The 27,294-nt window shown below is 49.4% G+C and overlaps 1 protein-coding gene across 1 annotated transcript in view; it reads right to left on the bottom strand.

Moving 5' to 3' along the window:
- TMEM132C (transmembrane protein 132C) overlaps positions 1-27,294 on the bottom strand; it is a 288,818-nt gene that overhangs the window by 178,159 nt on the left and 83,365 nt on the right. The window contains exon 2 of the mRNA XM_059139894.1: positions 7,557-8,445. Within this exon, the coding sequence (XP_058995877.1) occupies positions 7,557-8,445 (889 nt within the window). The remainder of the gene's footprint in view (positions 1-7,556; positions 8,446-27,294) is intronic.

The raw sequence follows: 27,294 nt of genomic DNA, 5'->3' as shown, positions 1-27,294 counted from the left end.
AAGAGGCAGGGAAGGATCCCTCAGCCTCCAGAGGAAGCCCAGCCCAACCAGCACCCCACCATCAGCCCTCATCTCCAGATCCGTGAGACTCCACGATTCCAATGCTTTACACCGCCCCGTTTGGGGTAGTTGGTTACAGAAGCCCGAGGAAAAAAATACACTCTGCTCCTTTGAGCCTTGACTTAGACCAGGAGGGGCACCTCAGCCTGGGGGCACCATCAGCTCCCTGGACCTGCACGGTGATGCTGGATGGTGATTCTGTTGTCCCCCGGCGAAAATGCAGAGACTGCACCGAAAGCCCGTGTTTTTAGGGTCTCGCCAAAATCGGCAACTTGGGGGCCGGAGTCGTGGGTCCCTGGCTTCGTCCCTCAGCATCACGGTTTTAAGACCCACCCACGCCGTGGCCCGGATCACGATCTCAGTAGTCCCTCCTGCGGCCCCACGCTGTCCCAGGACACGGGGAGGTCGCGTCTTGTTTACTCGTTTGCCGGTCGACAGACACGGGGGTTGTTTCCACGTTTTGGTCACTGTGGACAGTGCTGCTGCGAACGTGTGTGTTTGTGCATTTGTGTATGTTTGGGATAAATCGAAGTGTGAGGGGGCTAGACCGTGCAGCTCCCCGGTCGGCTTCAGTCAGGACAGGCGCCCACCCATGGGGGGACAGCACCGTGCCCTCCGCCCTGGGCTGCCGGGAACCGGGTTTACCTACAAAAGGTCCACGTTGCAGAATCCTTCCAGAGGAGGGGGCAGCCAGGCCACGATCCCCAGGGGCCCTCCCTCCTCATGCATTAAGCTTCTAGGAATGAGTCCACCCACACATCGCGTCCTGCTTGGAGAAAGAACACCTCTCCCAGCACCCCTGCGTGCAAAGTCACTCGTTCATCGCTTTAAAAGCCTCTTCCTTCCCTGCTTCCACCCTTTATCCTTTTCATTTATTTATTGGAAGATGCTGGGAACGTGGAGAGGCTGTTAAGGGCACAGGACGTTGCATGGATTGGGTTGGGGCAGGAGCGAGGGACGCCGGTTCTTAGCAAGAATGAGCACACACCCAGCCGTCCGACCGGGACAGGACGCAGGAGTGAGGAGCCCCGTGACCGAGCGCTGTCCGTGCCCCGGCGGAGGGTACCCGCTTTGCCCCCTTCTTCTGTGATCCTGCCCCTACAATCACGGACTGTTACAGTAGACAAAATAGTGTCCCTCCCCTGATCCCATCTCTTAGGATTTATGCCCCAAAGGCTGCATTATTGGTGCCAGCCACAAAACCTAACCAAGAAAGGGCAGAGCAGCCCTACAAACTGCTGCTCGATTGTCGGGTGTCCCCGAGGAAGCTCACAAATCCCGGGAGAAGGAACAAACACGGAGATGGAGAGGTTCCTGTGGATGCTTCTGTGCGGGGCTGGCTGGTGCAGAGGGCAGCTGCCTCGGGGGACGGCTCGGTGGCCGGTCCTGGGCTGGTGAAATGCAGCGGGACCACTCGAGGGCCATGGGAGTCCAGACACATGGGGAATCCCCTAGACCTTCAACTAGGTGGGTAAGTCTCCCATCACACACCGCTCATGTTCTGCTCTCGCTGATGCCTCTCTGGGCACATGCACACAACCACAAAGTCCCTGGTCTTCCGAGAGACCCCGGGGAGCCCCCACCAGACCTCCAGAACACAGGTGTCTGGGAACTCTAAGATCACGACCCTGAGCCGGGTGAGAACGTCTTCAGTGGTGACGGGGAACGGGAGGATTCATAAAGCTGCTAACCCAGATGACACAAGCAAGGACTAACTACGGGAGACGGAATGAACGGACGGAGGGATTACAATCCTGATGACCTCGTTTAAAAACACGGCAGGCTCTTCAATACTTTCTTTTTCCATTGAAAGGACCCCTTTCCTCCTCTCTTTCGAGACATTTATAACGTGCAGCCATTTGCTAAAGCCTGTGCCTGTAAACGCAGGTTGAAAACATGTCCCCCTTTTCTCCCAACGGGATCTCTCCAGAATTCAGAAACTCAGATGAAATATTCTCATTCTTCACGACGATGAATGTATTAGAATAGACTCGATGAGAATCTGTTCTCTTTGCAAGGGGACTCCACTGGACAAGTCCGTAGCCTGGCTTCTCGGCATGAAGGCACTTTAAAGGTCTACCCGAGATTCCTTGTCATTAGACACTTTTTTTTTTTTTTTAAAGATTGTATTTATTTATTTGACAGACAGAGATCACAGTAGGCAGAGAGGCAGGCAGAGAGAGAGGAGGAAGCAGGCTCCCCACTGAACAGAGAGCCCGATGTGGGGCTCGACTCCAGGACCCTGGGATCATGACCTGAGCTGAAGGCAGAGCTTTAACCTACTTTAACCCACCCAGGCGCCCCCATCAGACACTTTTAAAAAACAGAGGTTGACCTTAGAAAGGCCCTGACACCCCTTGGCTATGACTAGACTTTTTACTGAAAAAATATCGTATCTGTGAATAGACATAGCATCAGTATCCTTCCTACACGGACATCAGTAATCCCATTCAATGAGACTAGACTGATTTTTTTTTTTTTTTTTTTTTTACAAACCAATGAGATTTACTGTGTCTGTGATAAAAATGAAATAATAAGCATTATCTTTCAGATGGAAAACTAGGACGTGCCCATGATCAGACTCTCCCTGTGAATCGTCTCCGAGGCTTTGTGACCTTCGTGTAAACTTCAGGAAAATCGCACGCAGAACATGTCCGGACAACCTTCCTGCCCGCTGCTGGGTGGGAACGCCCACGACATCATCAAAGGATCAAACTGCCAACTGGGGGGGACCCTCTCCCCTCCATGGGGGACTGAAGGCACCAACCTCATTGCACTGTGTGAAGACGCTTCCAACTCCAGGCTAGAGATTTAATCGACTGGCTGCTGAGAATCCACTCGGATCGTCCACCATTGCTTTCTTTACATTTCCAAAGAGATGTCTCTTATTCAATGGCGGCTAGCTCCCGTCAGACAGAGACCTGGCTTACTCCTGACTTACAGGATTGTCTCCTGAAATAAACCATTCTTGTGCACATTGGGCCCTAAATGATCTTGAGGAGAGATGGTTGCTGATACTTCGTGTTGTGGATTGACGTCAGCAGATAAAACCTGAGTCTGATTATATACACTGGAGTCGCTTCGTTGGTTAGATCTCGCTTTCTGGGAATCTACTTTTGGCCACTTATTGTCCTCAGGTCGTCTGATGGACCTCTGTGTCCTCTCAAGGGTTTTAAATGCCCCTTAATGGTCACTCATGCCTCAAATGACGTCCATCGGGATCCGACACCTTGGGGAACTCAGTGATCCAACCACTCGTGTGTCCGCACACTCAGCCCGGCTGCATTATCAGGGGTAGCGATGGGAACGCCGTACAAGCCGCTCACACTCTCAGTTCGCTAGGGGACAGACCCAAAGCAGAGAGGATGTCAAAATCACACGCAAGCCACAGAGCCCAGCCTTGAAAATTCCTTGTGCTGACAAATCCAGTTTCGTCATGCAAGCAAAGCTTAATTCAGCTTGTTTGGCAAGACAAGCGAGGCCAACCTGACCTGGGTCGTTGCTCACTTATCCCTCGGAAAATCACGAGCAAGACTTAAATTGTTCTCCTGAGTTGATAGGAGGTCACCCCTATCCCTTTGCCTTTCATTGAAGAAAATTCTCATATTGTAAACAATGTCCGGGAAGAATAGTCAGTCCCTGCCTCTGGGCTCTGGGACCTGCCTGTTTCCTAACACATATGCAAGGACCTCCCCCGCCCCGCACAGAGCTCTCAATTCTGAGCCTCATTCCAGGCTTTGCTTCCAGGGTTCCCGGCATGCAAACTTGGCCTTTCGGTGTGTTCACAATAAACTTCAGTGATTCATTGGTTTTACTACTTTTGTTTTTTTTTTTTTTCCCCCTGAACTTTGGACACTGCAAAGTCCGCCCATTCTCGGGTGCGGAGGACCCCGAGCCACCCCCTTTGCCTTGTAGACATCAATTCTGGTTACTCAGTGATGAGGTCAAGACGCAGGAGCCTCCCCAGCTCCCTCCCCTAGTGGCCTGCGAGGTCAGGACCAGCCGAGCTAAAGTGAACATCGGTCCCAAACAGAAGAAGTCATGCAAACTCCGTCTACCGCAGAGCTTTGAAGAGGCAGGGGTCTAGGGCAAGTGCCATCCCCCACGCCCCGAGGCCTTCATGACGTCAAGGCACGTGGGGGTGGTAATGTGATTTTCTGATTGTCGGTATATTCTGGAAGCCCTTGGAATAGAAAGTCATGCCTCTGCTTGCCGTAAGAATCTCGAGGTTTATTTCAAGAAGCCTCAGTTGGGAATGAAGGGAAACATCCAGGAAAAGGAACGTCTGTGATCTAGTTTTGATAGCACGAAATCCATAAATATTTGCTGGATCTTGCTCCACACCAAGGGGCTTAACGCCCATGAGTGGACACACTTCGACGTGTCCATGAAACACATCTGGTTATGCGTTTTTCATCTGTGTTGGCGATCACGATTTCTTATTTTCTCCCATAGTTTTCCGAAATCGCTATGACTACGGAAAACAAAGCGTCAACTTTCCACACCTTGACACCTTTGAATTAAATACATGAAGTTGTGAGCCAAAAGCCAAAAGCTGCTTCCCTGGGCCTGTGGAAGACAGCATCATTCGTGAAAATGATCTTATAAAGGAGGCCTAGGCCAGGCTCCCAAATGGGCTACCGGCTCCCTATAAAAATTCCTAAAAAGTCCTGGCGGTCTCCAAATAGAGCCTTGTCATTAAAGCCACTGTGCAAGGTGACAAAGGAGAATGCCTCTGCATCTCACAGGAGAGGTCTTTGAAGGTCTCCTGCAAGCCCCCCGAATTTCTCGGTAGAAAGGTCCCCACGACGGGCGAGACGGGTTTCCCTGCAGTCCACCCCACGGCCACGGCTGGAGGCCACTGCAGGCACGCAGGTCCCGTAGGCACGTGCCCTCCCATAGAATTCACTGTCTGCCTGCGTCTGTGTCCTTCCTCTTAGTGCGTATTTTATCCTCGAAACAATTCATTGAAAAGCGAACGTTATGTTTAACTAAGTTACAATTAACTATGTTCTCTGGAAGGAAATGGCAGTGGCTTCCTTCTGCCTCCCGTCGTGACCCCACGTCCCCTCCACCTCTCCCCCAGGCCTCGGGTCTGTGTTTGGAACGTTCGGGAAGGCTGCTGCTGTTCTGGCCCTGCGCAACACCGACCCCGGAACCACGCCACCATCGCCCTCTGTGCTCCAAAGTCCTTGTCATTATAAAACAAAACAAAACAGTTTTGCTCTTTAAACAAAATCACGGCGAGGCAGGGATCAATATGGCATTGAGAACAGACCTGGTGGGTATGGTTTTACGCAAGGCACGGAGTCCTTTTACTGTTAAAACAGAAGTCAGCGCTTAGGGAAGTAGTGATGGATGTTTAAATACAACCCCTCCTCGTGATAGTCAATGTTCACAGACACACTTTTATGGACCAGATGCTGTCAGAAGCAACTTACAAATAAATAGTGGCCCTTGGGGGCTTCCTACCCCTTCAGCAGGAGGTGCCATGAGGCCATCTGATGTGGGGACAAGGGGACAGAGGTACGTGGAGGTCGGCTGAGCTGCCCACAGTCCCATAGCCAAGCAAGTACAGGAGCCAGGCTCAGAGCGGAGCCAGCCGGTGCGGGAGCTGGTCCTCACCACCGTTCCTGCCCGAGATGATGGCAAATACAGAAAACAGCCCCACCTGTCCAATGAAGCAGATCTGGGGGTTCCCCCAGCAGCTGAAGGCCCATACCTCCTGGGACCCAGGCACCCGGTGACTCACTCAAACCCGCCCCGGGTGGACCACAGAGCCCGTGTTTCCGAAAGCAAAGTTAAGGCTCAGTCCAAGTCCGAAGGAGAGAATGATGACTCGGGAAGCGTGACGTGTGGCGGTGGTGCCCTCCTGGTCTTCTGCATCTACTTTCCAAAGTCAGGGCTGTGTATATTTATTGTACAATGAAATGATCGGAAGCTGAGGGTGCCGAGGGACCCAGGGAAACCGACACTCAAACCTTGCGGATCAGTGTCCCTCCCAGCCAAGGCAGGAGGAAGCAAAACCCGGACCCTCCGATCTGAACATTTGCTCTCCTGGCCCCGTTATAGGTTGACGCTTGCATCAAGCCACCGGCGCCCTGAGGGGGAGGGCCGCCCCTCCTCTCACAGTCAGCTGGTGCCTGGCTGGCCACTGAGGCTGAGAGTGCAGACGTCACAGGAGTCCCTGCAAGGCAAACTTTGAATCCTCTGAATGATCGAGGATTTTATGACATCAGGGACCACGAAGACGTAGAAGTCCTCGATCCTACCCAGAACACACGGGTGAGCGAGGATCAGGTCCAGGGAGTCCACTTAAAAGTTGAAAGAGTGCATGACAAGGACGGCGACCGGACACGCATTCTAGAAGAGCACCGTTCGAATCTGAAGGATGAAGAGACGCCTTGAGAAGCACTGAAACCTTGGAGTGCATTTTGTGAAACAAACACAGACCCTTCAAAGCTGACCGTTCTTGACCCTATACAACAGAACTTAAAAAGAAATACACGATAGAATGCTATCATTCTATTTCGCAGATATTTTCTCAAGCAACTCACTCAATGCATGATTCACTATTTGTTTTAAGAAAGAAAACAAGGCAGAGCTGTAATCATGACCCCAGTCCTTCTGCACTAGAATGGGGGGGGGGGGGCATGATTTTTATCATCTTTATCTTTTAAACAAGTCCCAAATATTTTCTCCTTATTATGAAATCCTGGTCTGCATTTTAAGAGGATTCTCCATACATGGCTTTTCTCCAGTGTTAATAACCCTTGGAAACCAGACGCTCCCGGACCAACCTCAAAAGCGTCTCACAATGACGGAGCTGCCCTATTAGACCTTGCGAAGTCTCCTGAGTCAGCAACCGTGATGACAGGGGGGTTATTCTGTCATTTCAATTTACTTTCTGTTCTTTCTCTTTTTAGGAGAAGGAATACTGCCACATGATGTTTTTCCGTTGGACACACTCCTTTAATCGTGCTCAGGAACGGATGTTCCCCCAGCCCTGACTTGGCAACATTCAACCTCGCGAACTTTTTTTGTTAAAGGGCGCCCCCTTGCCTTTTTACACACACACACCCGAGGTAAAAATACCATAAATGTCGTAAACCCTATGTCTCTTCTTGGGGTCTGCAAAAACAGACTCTCAATCACGCAACAAGTACCCGTGTATCTACAGAAGAATTCAAAGCTAGAGAGAAATTGCATCCCTCTCCAAGTTCAAGGACAACTCAATGTCAAAGAAAGCAAGCGAGTGAGCGAGCGAGAGAGAGAGATTCGTTCACCCTTGCTTCTTTTGGATGCGGTTTCTAGCCCCCTTCCCCCGCCCCCTAACCCGCGATGTGAGAGGCATCACTTAGTGCCCATGGGCAGCTGCAGAATTGGGCTTCACTGTGAAGCCGGAGGGTCCCCCGAAGGTAGCAAGACCCCAGACGTCCAGCCCCACTGCACACGAGGCCCACGCAGGACTGCCCGGGGCCAGCCCAGGCACCTACCTCAGGATGAAGAGGTCCACAGTGGAATTGCTGGCCACGGTGACGTAGGCAGTGACCATGTCTCCTTGTTTGACCGGCCGAGAGGGCAACCAGATGACCACGTTGCTGTCCAGACGCAGCTCGCTGAGCTGGGCCGTGTCCTGGGCCCGGTAGAGGCTCACAGCACCGATCCTCTGCAGGTGGGGCACGGCCTCGTCCAGCCCGTCCTTCCCCGGCCGGATGGCATTACCCTTCCGGATGTCGCCATCTGCACAGTCCCCGCGGGCGTCCCCCGGCTGCACGGAGTAGTAGAGCTCCACGGAGCTCCCCTCGGGTGGCCCGGGCGCCTTCTTCCTCCCGGCCACCACGCTGGGGGGCCCGAACCAGGCGGCCAGCAGCTCCAGCTCGGCCACGCACAGCCCCAGGGCCCCCTGCAGCCGGCAGCCGGCCCGCACCTCCTGGGTCTCGCGGAAGGCGAACAGGCGCAGGCACGGCAGCCTCTCGCCGGGGCTCGGGGCTGCCCAGTCCCGGCCCAGCAGGTAGAACAGCACCTGCACCTTGGGCCGGCTCAGGTACACCTTGTCCCGCAGGATGTGCGCCTTCAGCTTCCAGTTGAGACCGAACTTACTGGTTGGACCTAGAAAGTTCGAAGTGACCATCAGCTCCAGAGGCACGACTTTCTGCACGGAGAAGGGCCCGTAGCTGGCGTTGAGGACCGGGGGCCTCTTGGCCTTGTAGGTGAAGAAGGACTCAACCCTGGTGTGCAGGCTGGAGTTGCGCATGACGTCCTGGTGGGCCTCCTTCAGGAAGAAGGAGGTCTCCGCTCCGAGGATGCGGTAGCTCACGGGCAGGAAGGGTGGCAGAGAAGAAAACCGGGGCACGTTGTCTGTGACTCCCCGGCCCTCGATCACTGCAGGGGGCAGAGAAAGAAAAGGAAAGGACAAAGACGGGGTTATTGCTGGACTCCTCGGGCAGCAGGTCCATAAGCAATTTAGAAATGAGGAGGAACATTTCAAAGCCCACGTGGCCAGAATGTCTATGGTCTCCTGGGATCAGCCAGTAGAGGACCATATGCTAGTTACACACTTGTATTAGGTTGAAGCCAAGAAAATGTAGATTTTCATACGTTCAGAATGATTCAACAGGGATGATTTCATAATGCCACCGAGCAGAAAGCTGGCAAGATACCCACGAGTGTGGAGTTCGGATGTTTATTAATAATTTGCATGAGTTTAAAGCATTTTGATGGCACGGATACATGGAGAGGAAAACAGACCAATGGAATGGATGAGTCCGTAAACAAACTCACGTGTGCCTGGAAACGTAGCATGTGATAAAGACACCCCCCAAGTCATGAGTCAGAGAGAGAGTTTCTCATAAATGCTACTAGGACAAAGGGCTAGCCACTTGAATCAAAAGATACAACATTAAAAAAAAAAGATACAATTAGATCCATACCTCACACCATACACAAGAATAAAGGTCAAGTGAATCAGAGATCTACACATAAGGAAATAAAATTTTTCCAGTACTAAAAGAAGATAAGGGATGAACTCCTTTAGGAGCTGGGTGCAGGGAAACCTTTCTAATGATGACTCAAAACCCAAAGGCAATTTTAAAAAAGTGATAAACTTGCCTATGTAACAATTTTTTAAAAGTCTTCTGCATAACAACAAATTCATTAAGTCAAAAGGAAACATGGTGCCCTGGGAGATACTCCAAACTGCTCGCTTACACCACACGAACCAGCCTGGGGATGGGCTCTATTTGATGCACGGTATTTTAGAAGACCGCTAAGAATGGAACCATCTTGAACAACTGGGAAGTATCTGAGTTTCCAGCTTCTCTTTACACATCCGAGGACCTGGCAACCTCTAGGTGTCATGTCCACCTGGCAGTAAGGGGAGAGGTCACTCGGCAGGCCACGGGGCTTGATTCTGTTACCTGCTTGTATCAGTGCAGGTGCATCTGAGTTGCAAAACCCTGACGGGAATCCACAGCCTGGGAGCCGTCCTTGCCCTGGAGGCTGGAACTCAGTGCTCAGACAGGCGAGAGCATCACCCCTGCCTTCCTGCCCTCCTCGGTCCAACGCAGACGTGGACAGCCGTATGACCAGCAGGCTCCTTGCCGCTCGAAGGTTCCCTTAGCTTCCTCTTACACTGTGGGAGGCTCACTGAGGACTTGCTACACGCACAGGGCAAAGAGGTTCAAGTGCCCAATGGCTGACTTTGTAAAGCCCCCCAGAGCCCACAGCCATGCCCTTGTCTTTGAAAACCAGCCCAGAAATGCAAGTGGGCCCCCATTCATACAGCTGCCTCTCCTCCAGCAGCTCCACCCTCCCCCGCTGGCCTTCAGCCCATCTAGCATCTGGGGAGGCCTGTGTGTAGCAGATCAAAGCTGCCTTCCCTGGTGCTGCTGGCCCAACGGGCTTGGGTTGTCAAGATGGCTTTTCAAAGAAACAGCACCCTCCCTTGTTCTCTGCCAGAGGCTTTGTTCTGAGGCCCCCAGGAGCAAGGGTGATCCCCCCCTCTCTCTGAGGGATGTGTCTGCACGTCCATTTTAACCCTCTCCTTCCAGAACCAGGTGAAATCACCCTCCACATCCTCTGCCAACGCAGAACATCCCAGGAAGATCACTGGCTCCACGTCCATCTAAGCAACTTAGAATATTTTGTAAAAACCAAACTAAATAGCCACATCAGATGTTTTGCTCCTGTGTTCTTGTCCCTCTCCAAAAAAAGCTCTTACACCTTGAAGTGTGGCTATTTAGAGACTGGTTTGTTTGGGGATGGGGTCCTGAAGGAGCAGGGAAGGATACACTCCATCATGGGAAGCACGGCCAACAAGCCTTTTCTCCGTTCTTCATTCTCCCTGTGTGCACAGATTCATTTTTGCTACTTTTGGGTCCCCCCCCCACAAAAAAAGCCTAAAATATGAATCTCTTATGTTTTAGTAAATGCTGAGCTTGTTTTCTATAAAATAAAGCTGGAGTGGGCTTGCTTTCCTGCTGTCTCCTTTCTCAGGATTCTCCCATATTTAAGTAGGTCACTCCTTCTCCTTCTCACAGAGGAAAAAGTGCCTCGGTCTTACTTTCCTGCTGAACCCGGTTCTGAGTTGTTCAGTTCATGAGAGATTTAATGTTAGGAAGAAGAGACAGACAAGGTGAAGAAAGGTTCTAGACAAGGGTCTAGAATGGTGGTTAAGGGCATGAAGCTTGTTCACGGAGGCATTGAGGGTTGACCTACTCAGCCATCATTGGATCTTGACCAAGTTCTTACCTCCTGGGACTTTCAGTTTCCATGGATGGATGGATAGATGGAGGGACGGATGGATGGATGGACAGAGGGGTGGATGGATGGATGGATGGATGGACAGAAGGGTGGATGGATGGATGGATGGATGGACAGAAGGGTGGATGGATGGATGGATGGATGGACAGAAGGGTGGATGGATGGATGGATGGGTGGATGCGTGCATAAGTAAATAGATAAATAGGTAGATAGAGTCAGATATATGGGATATAATAGAAGTTGTATAGAGCAATTAAAAATAGCCCCAATTCTCCTTCTGTATCTACACCTTTTGCATGTGGCTCTATGGTCTTCCATTCAAGAGAAAGAGTCTATCGGCCTCCTTGAATCTATGCTGGTTGTGTGATTCATTTTGGCCAATGAATATAGCAGAGAGAATTTTAAGGGCAGTGCAAACACTATACGATACCGCAACCGTGGACATGTGTCATTATACATTTGTCCAAACCCACAGAACCGACAACACCAAGAGTGACCTGTAACGTAGACCACGGACTTTGGATACGCCGGAACTCTCTGCGCCTTCCTTTCAATTTTGCTGTGAATCTAAAACTGCTCTAAGAACACGGTCTCCAAAAAACGAGACGCTACTGAGCGCACGCATTCCCATGATAGCAAAGAACATCTCGCTCCACGCACAACGCTTCCAACTGAAGACAGTGTCTCCCCAACACCAGGCATTCAGACGCTACTCTCATGACATCAGCCAGATGTTTATGCATTGATAATCAATCAATGATTTTTTTATCAATAATTAATACTTTATTACATAGTTGATCCAACACCAGTGAATTAATGAATGCATGTGTTTACAGAATTGCAGCGTAAATAAAAACACAGGATCCCATGACCCCAATTGTTGCCATTCTATGGCTCTGTGCTGGACATTTGCCATTTCTTTGTTAAATGGGGGTGGGGGGCACATTCCTGTGTGTGAGGACCTCGAGATACAGTGACACCAAAATGAGACTCCCTCCTTGATGACATTAGAATAATTTAAAGAGAATTGAGAAGGGAATGGCTATCTCATTTGTGAGACTCGGGTGGCTTCATGCCACGTCCAGGCAGCCCCATGAGAATGGCTCCCCCAGGACCTGGCCCACTGCCACCCTTCCAGGCTGTGAGTCTGTCCATCACCTCAACTCAACTTCATGCCTTGATCCAGGGGATGATGGAAGCAGAGGAGATTGCCAGCCATGCCTGCATTTCTTTGTCTCCTGACACTTTGTCTGCTGATTGCTAGGGAATGATCTCCTGGCTGCTGGGACCCGTAGAGCCCAAATATGCCCCCTCAAATCCTCGTGGATCTGCTCACACTGTCTCTGCAGAAGATAGGATTATTTGGTCGTTTTTATTGATCTGAAACAACCACCCTGCGAAAGTGCGATGCCTGTTTCCTAAGGCCACGGGAGAGGGAACGGAGGCGCCGGGGACAGCTGGACCTTTTTATCTAGGTTCCCCATTGACGGCACGTTCATTCGCCATCTGCCCTCCTGTTTATCCATTTTCTTTATCTGTGTCGCCTGTCAGTGCTGGGGAAATTGTGTCCTCCGTCACTTGCTCACTGGAGAACTCTACAGCAGGGCTGCCGCCGGAAATTGAGTTTTTGAGATTCTGAGATAGTGAACCTAGGAAAACTCGGTGTCACTTAGCACCCAGACAGAATAACGCTGGGGGAAGTGACCCTTTGGGCCCGTGGGACGTGTCACCTCCATCACGACGCTCACTTGTGGATGTGGTGACGGGGATGGGTTCTTAGGAGCTGGTTCTCTCTGGGCTGGGTGGTGGAGCTTGGCCAGACTGCAGAGAGGACCCCTCCAGGAGAAGGTTGGGGCCTCGGCTTGTGAGGAGCAGGGAGGCGGTCTGGGGGCGTGGGAGGGGGCTGGACTTTGCTCTGAAGGGAGGGAGCACTGGACGCCCACGAGGGGCTTGGTAAAAATCCAAGCTCCTGCTTTCCTCTTCAACTGGAGAATGTAAAAACCAACATGTGCCTTTCAAAGACAATCAGAGGGGAGGGGTTCCCACCGTATTTGGTTCTACAGCCCGCGTTTGATTTTAAAGCATTGCCTGAGAGATTTAAAAAAAAAACAACAAAAAAAAAGCACATATCCACTCATTTTACAAACAGGAAACCAAACACCTAGGAAAGTTAGTGCATTTGAACGCTACAAAAAAGAAAAAAAAAATCACTGGAATCACCCAAATGCGTAAGTGGTATTGTTTTAAGCTATGCAAAGGGTCCTCAACTCAGGGCGATTTGGTCCCCGAGAGATGCCTGGTAATATAAGGAAACCTTTCTGGTTCTCACAAGCGGGGTTGGGGGAGCTCCTGGCATCCAGAGACCGGATCCCAGGGATGCCAACAGGACAGGTCCCTACCACACAGTCTGTCCAGTCCTAAATGTCACGAGAGCCGAGGCTGAGGAAGCCTGGTCCAACCTGATTCCCGGGCGAGGTGTTCGTAAGTGCATCCAGGGTACAGACGAGACAGAGGAAAGATTCTGGCCAAACCCTCTTCCAAGCAGGGAGGGGAAAGCTATCCTTGTGGGTTAAGGGTCTTCCTGATGTCACACGAAATCCAAGGAATCCCTGCTCTACCATGAACTAAAGATTTCGTTGTTATTGTTTTTTGTTGTTGTTGTTTTGGGGTTTTTTGGGGCAAATACCTTAAACTTCTGAGCTTCAACATCCTCGTTTCTTTCTCTCTCTCTTTTTTTTTTTAAAAAAGATTTTATTTATTTATTTGACAGAGAGAGAGGGTGAGAGAGGGAACATAAGCGGGGGGAGTGGGAGAGGGAGAAGCCGGCCCCCACTGAGCAAGAGCCCAAAGTGCGATTTGATCCCAGGACCCGGGGAATGCGACCTGAGCCGGAGGCAGACGCTTCACCGACCAAGCCCCACAAGGGCCCTCAGCATCCTCATAGCACCACGAAGCCCCAGAAGGCAATACGCAAAGTACCCCGGACAGAACGGGCTGAGCGCCGGGAAGGCTGCTGCTGCTCGAAATTCTTACCTTCTGAGCCCGGTTCCTCTCACCATGGTTTCAGTCGTGCTGGAAAGGTAGAGTAGCACGTTTTCAAGGCCACAGAGATGTGGAGAGGAACGGGCGCCTTCTGTGCGAGGAAAGAGTCTGGCACCAAGAGTGGCGGGCAGGCCGTTCCGCGAGCCCAGGGGCCACGGGGCCACGGACACCTCCCACTGACCCACCCAGTGTCAGATCCCAACCCTCCCCCACCGTCTTAGGCAGAGTCTGCCTGCCCCTATTCACCTCAAGGAAAACCCGGATGGGATTTTCTCCCAAGTCACCGCTGCTTGCTGCTTCCTTGAAACCCAAACCGACCCGAGTGTTCTGAGATTTTTTTCCCCCTCTCCTGGTGGGTGATTTATTAACATTCTCCAGACACATGCTGTCTCTCTCTGCTAAATATGGCGCATTGTTTCTTTTTTCTTGAAACAAAAGGCACCTTGATAAATGGATTATTTGATTTCAATGCCTCTTCTGAACAACGCCTGAATATCCTTTACTGAAATTACACAGCGTGGTTTGCAATTTTGGAACAGAGAAGCGGTCCTCTAAAAGAGCCGGTACTTATCTCCCCCTCTGGGCCCCTGCCGGGAACCCCCCCTCCCTTTCTGCGGGAGAACTCCATCATCAGCCTGAGTGTGGCCCCATTGCTACCCCAGCCCCAGGAGAGCAAAAGACTTACGCCTTTCAAAGACAAACTCAGTAAAAGACCTGGAAGCTGGGACTCCATCAGCATGAGAATAGTGTCTTGAGTATGCACACACCCTGGAAATATTTACTAGGGAGAGCCATAGATTTAAAATGCAATGTTTTACCTGCACTGCATGTATACTTCCTGAAGTCAAGTTTGGCAAGTAGCGTGGGGGGGTCCCTGTGGGGTCCCTGTGGGGTCCCTGTGGCTGCGGTTGGTATCCCTAACCGTCCCCCCCCCCCCACCGGCCGTGGCCCTGTACCGCTCCTCTCTGTCCCTGGGTATGACTTGGACCCCAGATCTACAGGGGGCTCCGGGCTCCAGCCAGCCTTCCCCTACGGCTTACCCTAAGGGAGGGTCTCCCCTGTGAGCTGGTGTATTGGTTCCCCATTGCTGCTGGAATAAATGACCTAAACTTCACAGTTTAAAATGATGAGAGATAATTTTTTATAGTTCTACCAGTCAAAAGTCGAGGTGAAAGTGTGGGCAAGGCTATGTTCCTTGCAGCAAGTTCAGGAGAGAGTGTGCCTGAGAGGCACAGGCAGTCTTTGGCTCCTCCGTCCTCAAAGCCCAAAAGTCAGGTCCCTCTGACCTCCTGCCTTCCTCTCATGGGGACCCCTGTGATTAAATCCCATCTCAAACCACCTCACACCAGACAGAATGGCTAAAATTAACAAGTCAGGAAATGACAGATGCTGGTAAGGATTCGGAGAAAGGGGAACCTCCTACACTGTGGGTGGGAATGCAAGCTGGTGCAGCCTCTCTGGAAAACAGCATGGAGGTTCCTCAGAAAGTTGAAAATAGAGCTACCCTATGACCCAGCAATCACAATACTGGGTATTTACCCTAAAGATACAAATGTAGCATCAATATCCACAATAGCCAAACTATGGAAAGAACCTAGATGTTCCGCAAGAGATGAATGGATAAAGATGTGGGATATCTATACCATGGAATACTACACAGCCATCAAAGATGAAATCTTGCCATTTGAGACGATGTGGATGGAACTAGAGGGTATTATGCTAATGAAAATAAGTCAATCAAAGAAAGACAATTATCCTATGATCTCACTGATATAAGGAGGTCATGTGAAATCATGGGTGCTGGGTATTATGTAAGACTGATGAATCACTGACCTCTACCTCTGAAACCAGTAATACATTATATTTTAATTAATTGAATTTAAATTTAAAATGTTTAATTAAGAAATAAAAGAAAGAAATTTTTTAAAAAGAAAAATAAATAAATCCCATCTCAAATCCTCAAATTAATCACACTCGGAAAGTCCTTTTGGTCATATAAGGTCACATATTAGTAGGTTCTAGAAGTGGGGGCTCTTCAGCCCAGCACACATGGTATTTGGGGGACCTTGGAGGCATTTCTGGTTATGACAAGGGTTGGAGGGAGGATCCCACGGGCATGTAGGGAGTGGGGTCCAGCTGTGTGAGACTTCCTACAGGGCAGGAGACAATCCCAATAGATGCACAAGTGTCCAGGCTGGTGTGACGTCTGGGGTCCCACTGGATACTCACAAGGGTGGGAAAACACCTCTGTGTACCCAAGCCAATAAGCTATCTCCAACAGCTACAAAAACAGAGAGCAAGGGGCAGGAATTTCGTATATGAGTTACAACTACTGGGCCAAAATTGTACTTTGATTTGATAGAACTTTAGTGAAGAAGGGCTTCTCCTTTTGGAAAATGTCATCAGCCATGCCCAGTCAATTTGTGAATGCAAGAGGTCCCAAGTTTGTCCACAGCAGTGAGGATGTGTGGCTGACCCATGCATGGGACTCCAAACACAGGGCTGGTACCTGGCTCCTAACATCTGGTCTTCCCGGACATGTTTAAGATACAATTTTATTACAGATTATTCTGCTCATGTTTTTCCTGTTTAGAACAGGGCACTATGTGGATTTGTTTTTACATGTATGCATAAATAGGCTGTAAGTTTCCAAATCTAGGGGTACCTGGGTGCCTCAGTCAGTTGAGCTTCCAACTCTTGAGTTTGGCTCAGGTCATGATCACAGGGTCTTGGAATCAATCGAGCCCTGCACCAGGCTCTATGCTCAGTGGGGACTCTGCATAGGGTTCTCTTTGTCCCTCTCCCTCCGCCCCTCCCCACCATACACTCTCTCTAATAAATAATAAATCAATCTTTTTTAAAAAGTTTACAAATTTAATTTTATGCTGTATACAGGGAAGGGTTGAGACCTCTGGTCTAATCCAGGGGTTGGCAAAAATTCTTTGAAAGGGACTTTGAGTAAATATTTTGGGTTTTGCAGGCTGAGAGGCAAAATCAATATTACACGGGTACTTACAAAGCCATTGACAAATGCGAAAACTATTCTTAGACGTGGGCCCTACAAAAACAGGTGAGGGGCCAAATAAAGCCCCTGATGTCATGTTTGCCATAAATCCCTCATTTAAACCAAATGGGTAATTCCAAACCTGTTTCCAGCAACGAGTTCAGTTATGCATCTGTCTACACCAGTGGTTTTGCAAATAAGGGGCGAAGTGGGGAGGGGGGTGTTGGTGGCATTCGACACTGTCTGGGGACATTTTTGTTTGGCGTCTTTGGTGGGGGAGATGTTAGTGCCATCTCATGGGTGGAGGCCAGAGATATCGCTCAACATCTCCATGGGCAGTATCATCCCACAACACAGATTCATCTGGCCCCAAAGGTCAAGAGTGTTGATGTTGGGGACCCATGTCCTGGACCAATGGGGACCAATGAGCTATGAAGAGGGGTTTGCTGGGGCTTCTGGGAAAGAAATGCCCTCCCTCCTAAGAAAACCAGGAAAGCAAATTCTTTTCTCTCCAAAGGCAAATGAGGGACCAGCTCACCCCATTAATGCTGTCATCCATCCCTGAACTATGGGTGAGATCCCCAGAAATGGCCAGCAATAGCGGGCATAGTAGAGAACTGTGGGAGTGGGTCTTTATGACAAAGAGGGAGTCTTGCATGAACACATTGTCCATCTTGCTTCCCCACCACACTCCCCATTAGGATGACCAATGAATATCCCCTGTGCCTCATTGTTTTCTTTCAGCAAAAGCTTCTAAAATGGTACCATTTGGCTTTGTCCAAATGGAACTTACTGGCTTTGGGCATCATCTAAGGAAGAGATGTGCATGCTTTTTCCATCAAGTTCAAGATAGTAATATTTTGGGCTTTATAGGCCAAGTGGTCTCTGCAACCCCTCAGCCCTGCTGTTGTATTGTGAAGGCAACCAGAGACCAGGGTAAACACACAACTGTGTCCCTGTGCCAATAAAACTTTATTGACAGACACTGAAATGGACATTTCATAGAATTCTCCCATATTAGAATCATTGTTTAAAAAATCTTTCTCGATCTCAAATACACAACCTAACCCTACACCTAAAGGAGCTGGAGAAAGAACAAGAAAGAAAGCCTAAACCCAGCAGGAGAAGAGAAATAATAAAGTTCAGAGCAAAAATCAATGAAATAGAAATAAAAAAAAATGATAGAACAAATCAATGAAACTAGGAGCTAGTTCTTTTAAAGAATTAATAAGATTGATAACCCCCTGGCCAGACTTATCAAAAAGAAAAAAGAAAGGACCCAAATAAATAAAATCATGAATGGAAAAGGAGAGATCACAGCCAACACCAAAGAAATACAAACAATTATAAGAACATACTATGAGCAACTCTATACCAACAAATTTGACAAACTGGAAGAAATGGATGCATTCCTAGAGACATATAAACTGCCAAAACTGAACCAGGAAGAAATAGAAAACCTGAACAGACCATAACCAGTAAGGACATTGAGACAGTCATCAAAAATCTCCAAATAAACAAAAGCCCAGGGCCAGACGGCTTCCCAGGGGAATGCTACCAAACATTTAAAGAAGAACTAATTCCTATTCTCCTAAAACTGTTCCAAAAAATAGAAATGGAAGGAAAACTTCCAAACTCATTTTATGAGGCCAGCATCACCTTGATCCCAAAACCAGACAAGGATCCCATCAAAAAAGGGAATTACAGACCTATATCCTTGATGAACACAGATGTGAAAATTCTCACCAAAATACTAGCCAATAGGATCCAACAGTACATTAAAAGTATTATTCACCATCCCCAAGTGGGATTTATTCCAGGGCTGCAAGATTGGTTCAACATCTGCAAATCAATCAATGTGATACAACACATTAATAAAAGAAAGAACAAGAACTATATGATACTCTCAATAGATGCTGAAAAAGCATTTGACAAAGTACAGCATCCCTTCCTGATCAAAACTCTTCAAAGTATAGGAATAGAGGGCACATACCTCAATATCATCAAAGCCATCTATGAAAAACCCACTGCAAATACCATTCTCAATGGAGGAAAAACTGAAAGCTTTTCCTCTAAGGTCAGGAACACGGCAGGGATGTCCATTATCACCACTGCTATTCAACATAGTACTAGAGGTCCTAGCCTCAGCAATCAGACAACAAAAGGAAATTAAAGGCATCCAAATCAGCAAAGAAGAAGTCAAGCTATCACTCTTTGCAGATGATATGATACTATATATGGAAAACCCAAAAGACTCCACTCCAAAACTGCTAGAACTTGTACAGGAATTTAGTAAAGTGTCAGGATATAAAATCAATGCACAGAAGAAAGACAGAAGAAAGAGAAAATAAGGAGTCAATCCCATTTACAGTTGCACCCAAAACTATAAGATACCTAGGAATAAACCTAACCAAAGAGGCTAAGAATCTATACTCAGAAAACTATAAAGTACTCATGAAAGAAATTGAGGAAGACCCAATGAAATGGAAAAATGTTCCATGCTCCTGGATTGGAAGAATAAATATTGTGAAAATGTCTATGCTACCTAAAACAATCCACACATTTAATGCAATCCCTATCAAAATTCCACCCATTTTTTTCAAAGAAATGGAACAAATAATCCTACAATTTATATGGAACCAGAAAAGACCTAGAATAGCCAAAGGAATATTGAAAAAGAAAGCCAAAGTTGGTGGCATCACAATTCTGGACTTCAAGCTTTATTACAAAGCTGTGATCATCAAGACAGCATGGTACTGGCACAAAAACAGACACATAGATCCATGGAACAGAACAGAGAGCCCAGAAATAAACCCTCAACTCTATGGTCAACTAATCTTCGACAAAGCAGGAAAGAATGTCCAATGGAAAAAGACAGCCTCCTCAATAAATGGTGTTGGGAAAATTGGACAGCCACATGCAGAAAAATGAAATTGGACCATTTCCTTATACCACACACGAAAATAGACTCAAAATGGATGAAGGACCTCAGTGTGAGAAAGGAATCCATCAGAGTCCTTGAGGAGAACACAGGCAGAAACCTCTTCTACCTCAGCCACAGCCACTTCTTCCTAGGAACATCGCCAAAGGCAAGGGAAGCAAGGGCAAAAATGAACTATTGGAACTTCATTAAGATCAAGCTTTTGCACAGCAAAGGAAAGAGTTAGCAAAACCAAAAGACAACTGACAGAATGGGAGAAAATATTTGCAAGTGACATATCAGATAAAGAGCTAGTGTCCAAAATCTATTAAGAACTTATCGAACTCAACACCCAAAGGACAAATAATCCAATCAAGAAATGAGCAGAAGACATGAACAGACATTTCTGCAAAGAAGACATCCAGATGGCCAACAGACACATGAAAAAGTGCTCCACATCACTTGGCATCAGGGAAACACAAATCAAAACCACAATGAGATATGACCTCACACCAGTCAGAATGGCTAAAATCAACAAGTCAGGAAATGACAGATGTTGGCGAGGATCTGAGAAAGGGGAGCCTCCTACACTGTTGGTGGGAATGCAAGCTGGTGCAGCCACTCTGGAAAACAGCATGGAGGTTCTTCAAAAAGTTGAAAATAGAGCTATGCTATGACCCAGCAATTGCACTACTGGGTATTTACCCTTAAGATACAAACGTAGTGATCCAAAGGGGCACGTGCACCTGAATGTTTATAGCAGCAATGTCCACAATAGCCAAACTATGGAAAGAACCTAGATGTCCATCAACAGATGAATGGATAAAGAAGTTGTGGTATATATACACAATGGAATACTATGCAGCCATCAAAAGAAATGAAATCTTGTCATTTGCGACGACGTGGATGGAACTAGAGGGTATTATGCTGAGCGAAATAAGTCAAGCAGAGAAAGACAACTATCATATCATCTCCCTGATATGAGGAAGTGGAGACACAATGTGGGGGCTTAAGTGGGTACGAGAAGAATCAATGAAACAAGATGGGATTGGGAGGGAGACAAAGCATAAGTGACTCTTAATCTCACAAAACAAACTGAGGGTTGCTGGCGGGAGGGGGTTAGGAGAAGGGGGTGGGATTATGGACATTGGGGAGGGTATGTGCTATGGTGAGTGCTGTGAAGTGTGTAAACCTGGCGATTCACAGACCTGTACCCCTGGGGATAAAAATATATGTTTATTAAAAAAAAGAGAGAGAGAAGAAGAAAAAAAGGAAAAGAAAAAAGCTTTCTCGACCATTTACAAATGTAAATGCATCCTCCCTTGGTGGGCTACCCAAAAACAGGCGGGAGGGCCTGGATTTGGCGTGAGAGCTACGGTTTGATGACCTCCGACATGGATAAAGTCATCTTAAGGGTTGTGTTTCCTGCAGGTGACGGCTTTCTTGGTGTTTTCTTCAGGGCCCTTTGCCATGTGAATTCTACACCAGGTTTAGCTCATTGATCCGAAATGTAAACACGGCATTTACTACACCTCCAAAACAGCTTGGAAATTGAAGCAAAAACAAAACAAAAAAAATTGATCAAACATCAGAAAGGATTTAGAGTTGCATAATATAAGCCTTTATAGCAGAATTTAAATCGCTGCATTTGCCGCTCGTATAGCTTCTGGTTTCGGGATATTTAGCTGTGTCTATTCAAAGAGAGAGGATCTATTTATTGCAGATGGTGGTATTATTTATGATGGAACCTTACATTAATCCTGAGAGTTCCAATTATCTCAATTCATGTCAATAAAAGGGAACAGCATTCCCGTTCTTTAGAAGGTCTTTTTCCTCAAAAAGAAAGAGCTTATTTTTAATAAAGCCCACATATTTTCTTTTGCACTAATTACAGATAATTAAAAAAAAAACACAAAAACCTCCTCTTTATCCCATTTTTCCCCCACATATGAGTCCCATTTTCCTGCTGGTTAGCATCTGTAGTTTTGTTTGGTTACACCAGTATTTAGGATGATTATATTAATGAGAAGTCTTAGGACACAAAGTAGAAAATGCTTTCCTGATGGCGAAGTAAATAAAAAAAGAAAGAAAGAAAGAAAGAAAGGATACACCAGAAGATGAAAGCGATTTTCTCTGTCATTATACGGTCTTTAACTTTTGTCTCGTCAAAGAGGACGTTTGCACAGAGCCTCCTGAGGAGAATGGAGTATGGATAGCAGAGAATTCTTAAAAGTCAAGGAGAAAAAAAAAAATCCCTAAGACGGAAGATGAAATCTTGGCCTCGTGAAGCCTGCATCACTGTGACCCAGAAGGTTGGAAACAATAGCCCCAATCAACAGCCTGTGGGTCTGGCTGCTCCTCTCCTAGCTCTCATAGCACGTGCTCCTTTCAACCCTCAATGGCCCCCTTGTGATCCACACTCTTGCCACCTCATTTTATACCTAAGGAGATGGAGGCCCAGAGAGGTTAAGTTTCTTACCCAAGGTTACACAGCTAGGACAGGATTTGAACTCAAGACCCATGTGTTCACCTTGACGTTACCCTGCATGGAATATGGAGTTAGGGTGCCAGAGCTTGTTAAAATAATTAAATATTTAAAGTAGTGGTGAGAGTACTCTTCTAAGCACTGCATCAGTGCAGAGATGCTGAATCCCAGCTTGAAAGTCAGGTTCACACTGAGGAAGGAATGACTGAGAGATGGAGCCCCTGGATCCAGCAGTACCTGAAGCTGGGTGGTCTCTGGAGTTTTCCCTCTGTGGCTTAAGCCAGTCCAAGATACACTTCCTTTGAGCTAACCAAATTTCAGCTTCCTCTTCTTTATTGATAAGCCTGGTAGGCTCATGAGAAATGTTCTCATTTAGTATTTCAGGGGCAAGACATCAATCTTGGTCTTAACACTAATCTCCAAAAAAAATGCACTGGGGGATATTTCGAAGCATGCTTTTCATCGAACAAACATTCGCTGAGAGTCTTTGCCGTGTCCTATGCTGCCTGCTTTTATGGGAAACACACAGGAAAGTTAGCCATTTTCCTCAGGCTCAGTGACTGCAAACTAAGGACAGAGAGCAGCCGCAGAAGGGAAGGATGAAGACGTTAGAAATAACCATGCACGAGGACTGTGGCGGGGGGGCCAAGGTCGGGACCCAGGTCTCAAGGGAGGTATCTGCATGCGGCAGGGATGCCAGGGGCGGTGAGGCATGCTACACTGCTGTTGCTTGGGGTGCCACGGTGACAAGGACCAACGTCCACTCAGTGTTGTCCTCGTCAAAGTCCTTACAGCATATGGACACCTCCCCGCTTCCCTGGCCCGGCCATGGTGTCCAGCTGGAGCTGGGTGCTGGACGTCACTGCCGTCTACAATGGCTCCAGAGAGATGTACCTTCCCCCCTTGGGAAAGGCAAAAGCTTAACGAGCCACAAACAAGAGAGAGAGAGTGCAGCAATTTGGAAAGGGTACGGCAAAGCCCCATGCAGACCTTCCTTCTCCCACGTGGGACAAATGCCTGATGCCAAAGGGGGAAGGATAGCAGAGCGTGCTGTGAAGAACACAGGAGAGCCCAGGGTGCTGGGGGAAGCGGCAGAGACCCACCCTGGACTACTGGGCACTTGCTCCCAGGGCAGGGGTTGAGGGGAGAAAGGGGTAGCTACCTCACAAGCAAGAGATGTTGCTGGCAGTCCGTGGGGGGCACCATGTCAGCACCTGCTGGGGTGTACGATGTTCCTTCCACGGACTTGAGACTCTTCCTGGTCAGGAGCTACCCCATGGACATACCCATCCATGGGCACAGGTGGACAGGTCCACTGTGTCTACCGTGACCCTCTCCATAATTGTCCTGAATTGCATATGATGTAAATGCCTATCGAGGGGGTGCTTACACACAGGGGCCACAGAAGAGAACCCTGTGAGGAACCAGGGCAGAGGAAGGGGCCCAGTCAAGAGGCCAGGTCACCCAGTTCCAATCCGGCCTCACTGTTTCCTGGCTGTGAGGGTCAGCTGCTTCCTCAGCTCGTCTGTGCCTCAGTGTTCCCATCCCTGCAAGGCACGCAATATCAGCACACACCTCAAGGGAACGTCAGCAGGTTAGAGCAGCTACTGTGCAAGGTGTTCAGAGCTGTGCCTGGCACCTGGCATGCGCTCAACACCATAATGAGCCAGCGACTGAATAGGACGACCACAGGCACTACGGCAGGAACCTCTCCAGGACACAGCATGGGTGACAGCCAAACAAATAAACAAACTAACCACAAAGACTGGCCTGAATCACATTTTGCTGCAGATTATTTTTCCCACAGAAGTTTCCAGAAACACTACCCAGGACTTATTCACTGGCTCCACAGATTCATTAAGGACCCAGGATCCCCGCCTCTAATCCAGACCTTCGTGCCCATGGTCACAACAATGCTGCCACCCATCCAGCCATTGCATCTGAGTTCCAGAGAAGAAAAAAAAGGAAGGGAAAATGTCTCTACAAGGTGAGTATATTGCATGATCCTGGTGTTTTTTATTGGCTTTCCTGAAAGACTTCCAGTACACTTCTGCTTATAACTTCTTGCCAACATTGGTTCGTAATTATGCAGCTGTGAGTGAATCTGGAAAGGTGACTATTTTTAACTGGGCACATTTCCACTGCCAGCAAAGTAAAAAGAAAGAGGAAGGAAGCATGGATCCTGTACAGACAATCAGCATTATCTCACAATTATTACAGAAGTAGTGCATCCTTTATGCTAAAATAATTATGTTAAACAATAACCATCGATACTGGTATTTGTAAATACTAAGATGTTTCACATCATTCCTTTAAAACCACAAGAAAAACGCACACACGCACACACACACACGAATGTTTTGGAAGTTCTTTGTGATAACTCCACGTTTACAGAAGAGATTACTTGAGTGGAATCTTTTAGATGTTCACACGGAGAGCTGGGCTTTGCCGATGCTCTGGCTTACTTTATAAAACAAGTGAGGGTATTTGCATGTTAGTTACACAACTAAAATGCTCGAAGCAGCCACCGGGGGTAGGTGGGTGGGTGGGCAGGGCTGTGGTTACCTGCTTTGACCGACTCAAACCACAAAACAGGCGGAGCCACAGTCCTACAGGTGCATGGCTTAAAGACAAGCTGACTTCACCCCTCCCTGATCTTTGCTCTTTGTTCTTCCTTCTAGTATCTGGCTTCAAAGGAGAGGGAAGGTAAGGAATTACACAGATCTCTGCACATCCCAGTGCTTTGGTTTTAGCCTGGAACAAGGAGCAGTTGCTGGATGCTGGGCTGCCTGGAGGGTTTCCTCGGGAACAGCCCCCTATATGGGGGGAGGGGTGTCCATCCAAGCTGCACAGGTGTCTCTGCTGCGTTACTTCCCTGGTGTGCCTTCCACACAGCACAGTTTACTGAGCACCTGCTAAGTGCCAGGGCGCTGTTCTAGACAGAGAAGGTACCCAGCGAACGAGACAGTCCCAGGAACACGGGCACGGACACTGCAGGGGGAGAGAGCAGAAAACAGTGGGACGCTGGCTGGTGCTGGGAATCTGGAGAAATCCGTGTGTCTAGGAGCTCTGTCTGGACCGGACCGCCCCAGCCAAAGCAGCTCTCGCCACTGGCTGACCAGCCTGAGCAGGAGCTCTCAGTTTACCTAGTCTTCTGGCTCTTCCTCGTCTCTCCCAAAACGATCCTGGTAGACTGGTTAGTTCCTCTGCTATAGGGTCTCTGTGCTGGAGAGAGTCCCTCCTACCGGCAAGGAAAACCCATGGCCCGGAGACCCCAGCTTCTCTCTCCCCGGTGCCCAGGCCAATATCTGGAATGCGGGGCACTCCATACATACATTCTGAACAAAGGAATGAGTGAGTGAGGGAGGGAGCGAGAGAACAAAGGGACAGAAGAGATAGCTAAGTGCCCTGGGAGCCCAGGGCCGTCCACTCCCGCAGCAGCCAAGCAGACTCCCACGTCCTGCTGGTGTCTCTGGCTCTGGTTCCTCGGGAGACCCTCCTGAGAGGCTGGTTGAGGCCACGGAGCTCGGGTCCCAGAGAGCCCTTCTGGAAAGAGGGGGTGGGCTGCCAATCCTTTAAAATGCACGTTCATATTCCTAGTTTCTTGTAAAGGATTGCAATTGGGGGCCCTACCAGGCTGGCCTTCCTGCTGGCAGCAAGTGGCCACGGCCAAGAAGGAGTGGTCCCCGCGGGTGTCCAGGTCACCGGAACCCCCAGTAGTGCCCTCTACGTCAGCCACCCCAGCCTCTGATCCCGTGTGCTCAAGCCCACTGATCCCAAAGGAGGGAAGCAAGCCCAGCGGACCTCTGCCATCAGAGAGACCCCTGACCCAGAACTCTGCCCTGGCTCAGGCTCTCCGAAGTCGGGGGGAGGCATCGATGCTCTAAGAGACGGGTCCTCTCCCGGGGAGGATCAGGGGAGCCCCAGAGCGGGGGAACATTCCTAAGCTCCACCACCAGCGGGTGCGCTCTGAAGGGCCCAGGGGGCGCCAAGGCCACAACCAGGCCAGCCGGGAGCCCCTCAGCAGCCGGTCACCCAAGCTGCCGACGCCCAAGAACCCCAGTCCTGGAGGCACGCGGCGGCCAGCCCCCCGCAGCACCCCACGCTCCCCCCACGAAGCCAGGGCACCTCTCAGTGACCGAATCCACAGCAACTCAGCTCCTCAGGATTTCCGCGTGAATCTACCCCAGAGCTCCGAAAACCCCTCGGCTGGCCTGCAGCCCCGGATCGAGGCTCACGTTTCCCATGCCAGGGTGTGCGAGGTGCCTACATTTCCTCGAGCAGAAACCCCAAATCAGGGACCACCGTGGAGCCCACATTCATTCACGAGCGGCTCGGGCCGGGACGGGGACGGCCCCCAGGCCAGGCCGGAGCCACAGAGCCCAGACTTGTCCTGTGGGTCCTAGAACTGGGTCGGGGAGGGGCACGACGCACGGCTCGGCCCAGCTTTGTAACCGCCTCACTCCCACAACACCCAGCCATCCAGTGTCCTCTGCGGCCGAGAACCTTCGGGTGCACGACGGAGAGGCACCAAGAGCCAGAGAAAAACAGCGTGCGCTGTGTTGCATCGAGTTCCGGGGGCGGCAGAGGCCTGGAGAGGCTTCCAGGCAAAAGGGCAGTGGCCCTGGGCCAAAGGCCTGCCTTTCTCTACCAGACACGGTCCTCTGAGCTGTGGGAGAGCAGGAGGGCTTGGTCAACCAGGTCGTCAAGAAGCCAGAAGCCAGAAGCCAGGAACAGCTTAACCCCATCGTGCCCCAGAAGGCGTCCGAGGGCTTGGGGCTGTATGACCTCATTGTTGGGCACCGTCCTGCTCCCTCCCAACCTCTGCCAGCCTTCCCGGCCCGGGACGCACCTGCCTCCACCGCCACCACTGAGAGCAGGGCTTGGGAGGGCTTGGGAGGAGAGCGCAGAGAAACACAAGGAAGGGAGGAAGAGCCAAGTCCCACTGTGGGGGGCTGGCCTTCCATGGGGCCGAGGGGGACTTGGGGACCTCCTGCATCCCGGGGGAGCTCAAATGCA

Source organism: Mustela lutreola, chromosome 11 (genome assembly GCF_030435805.1).
Source record: "Mustela lutreola isolate mMusLut2 chromosome 11, mMusLut2.pri, whole genome shotgun sequence".
NCBI classification, from domain to species: domain Eukaryota; kingdom Metazoa; phylum Chordata; class Mammalia; order Carnivora; family Mustelidae; genus Mustela; species Mustela lutreola.
The sequence above is the reverse complement of the archived record's forward strand: the minus strand, read 5'-3'. Positions and strand labels throughout refer to the sequence as shown.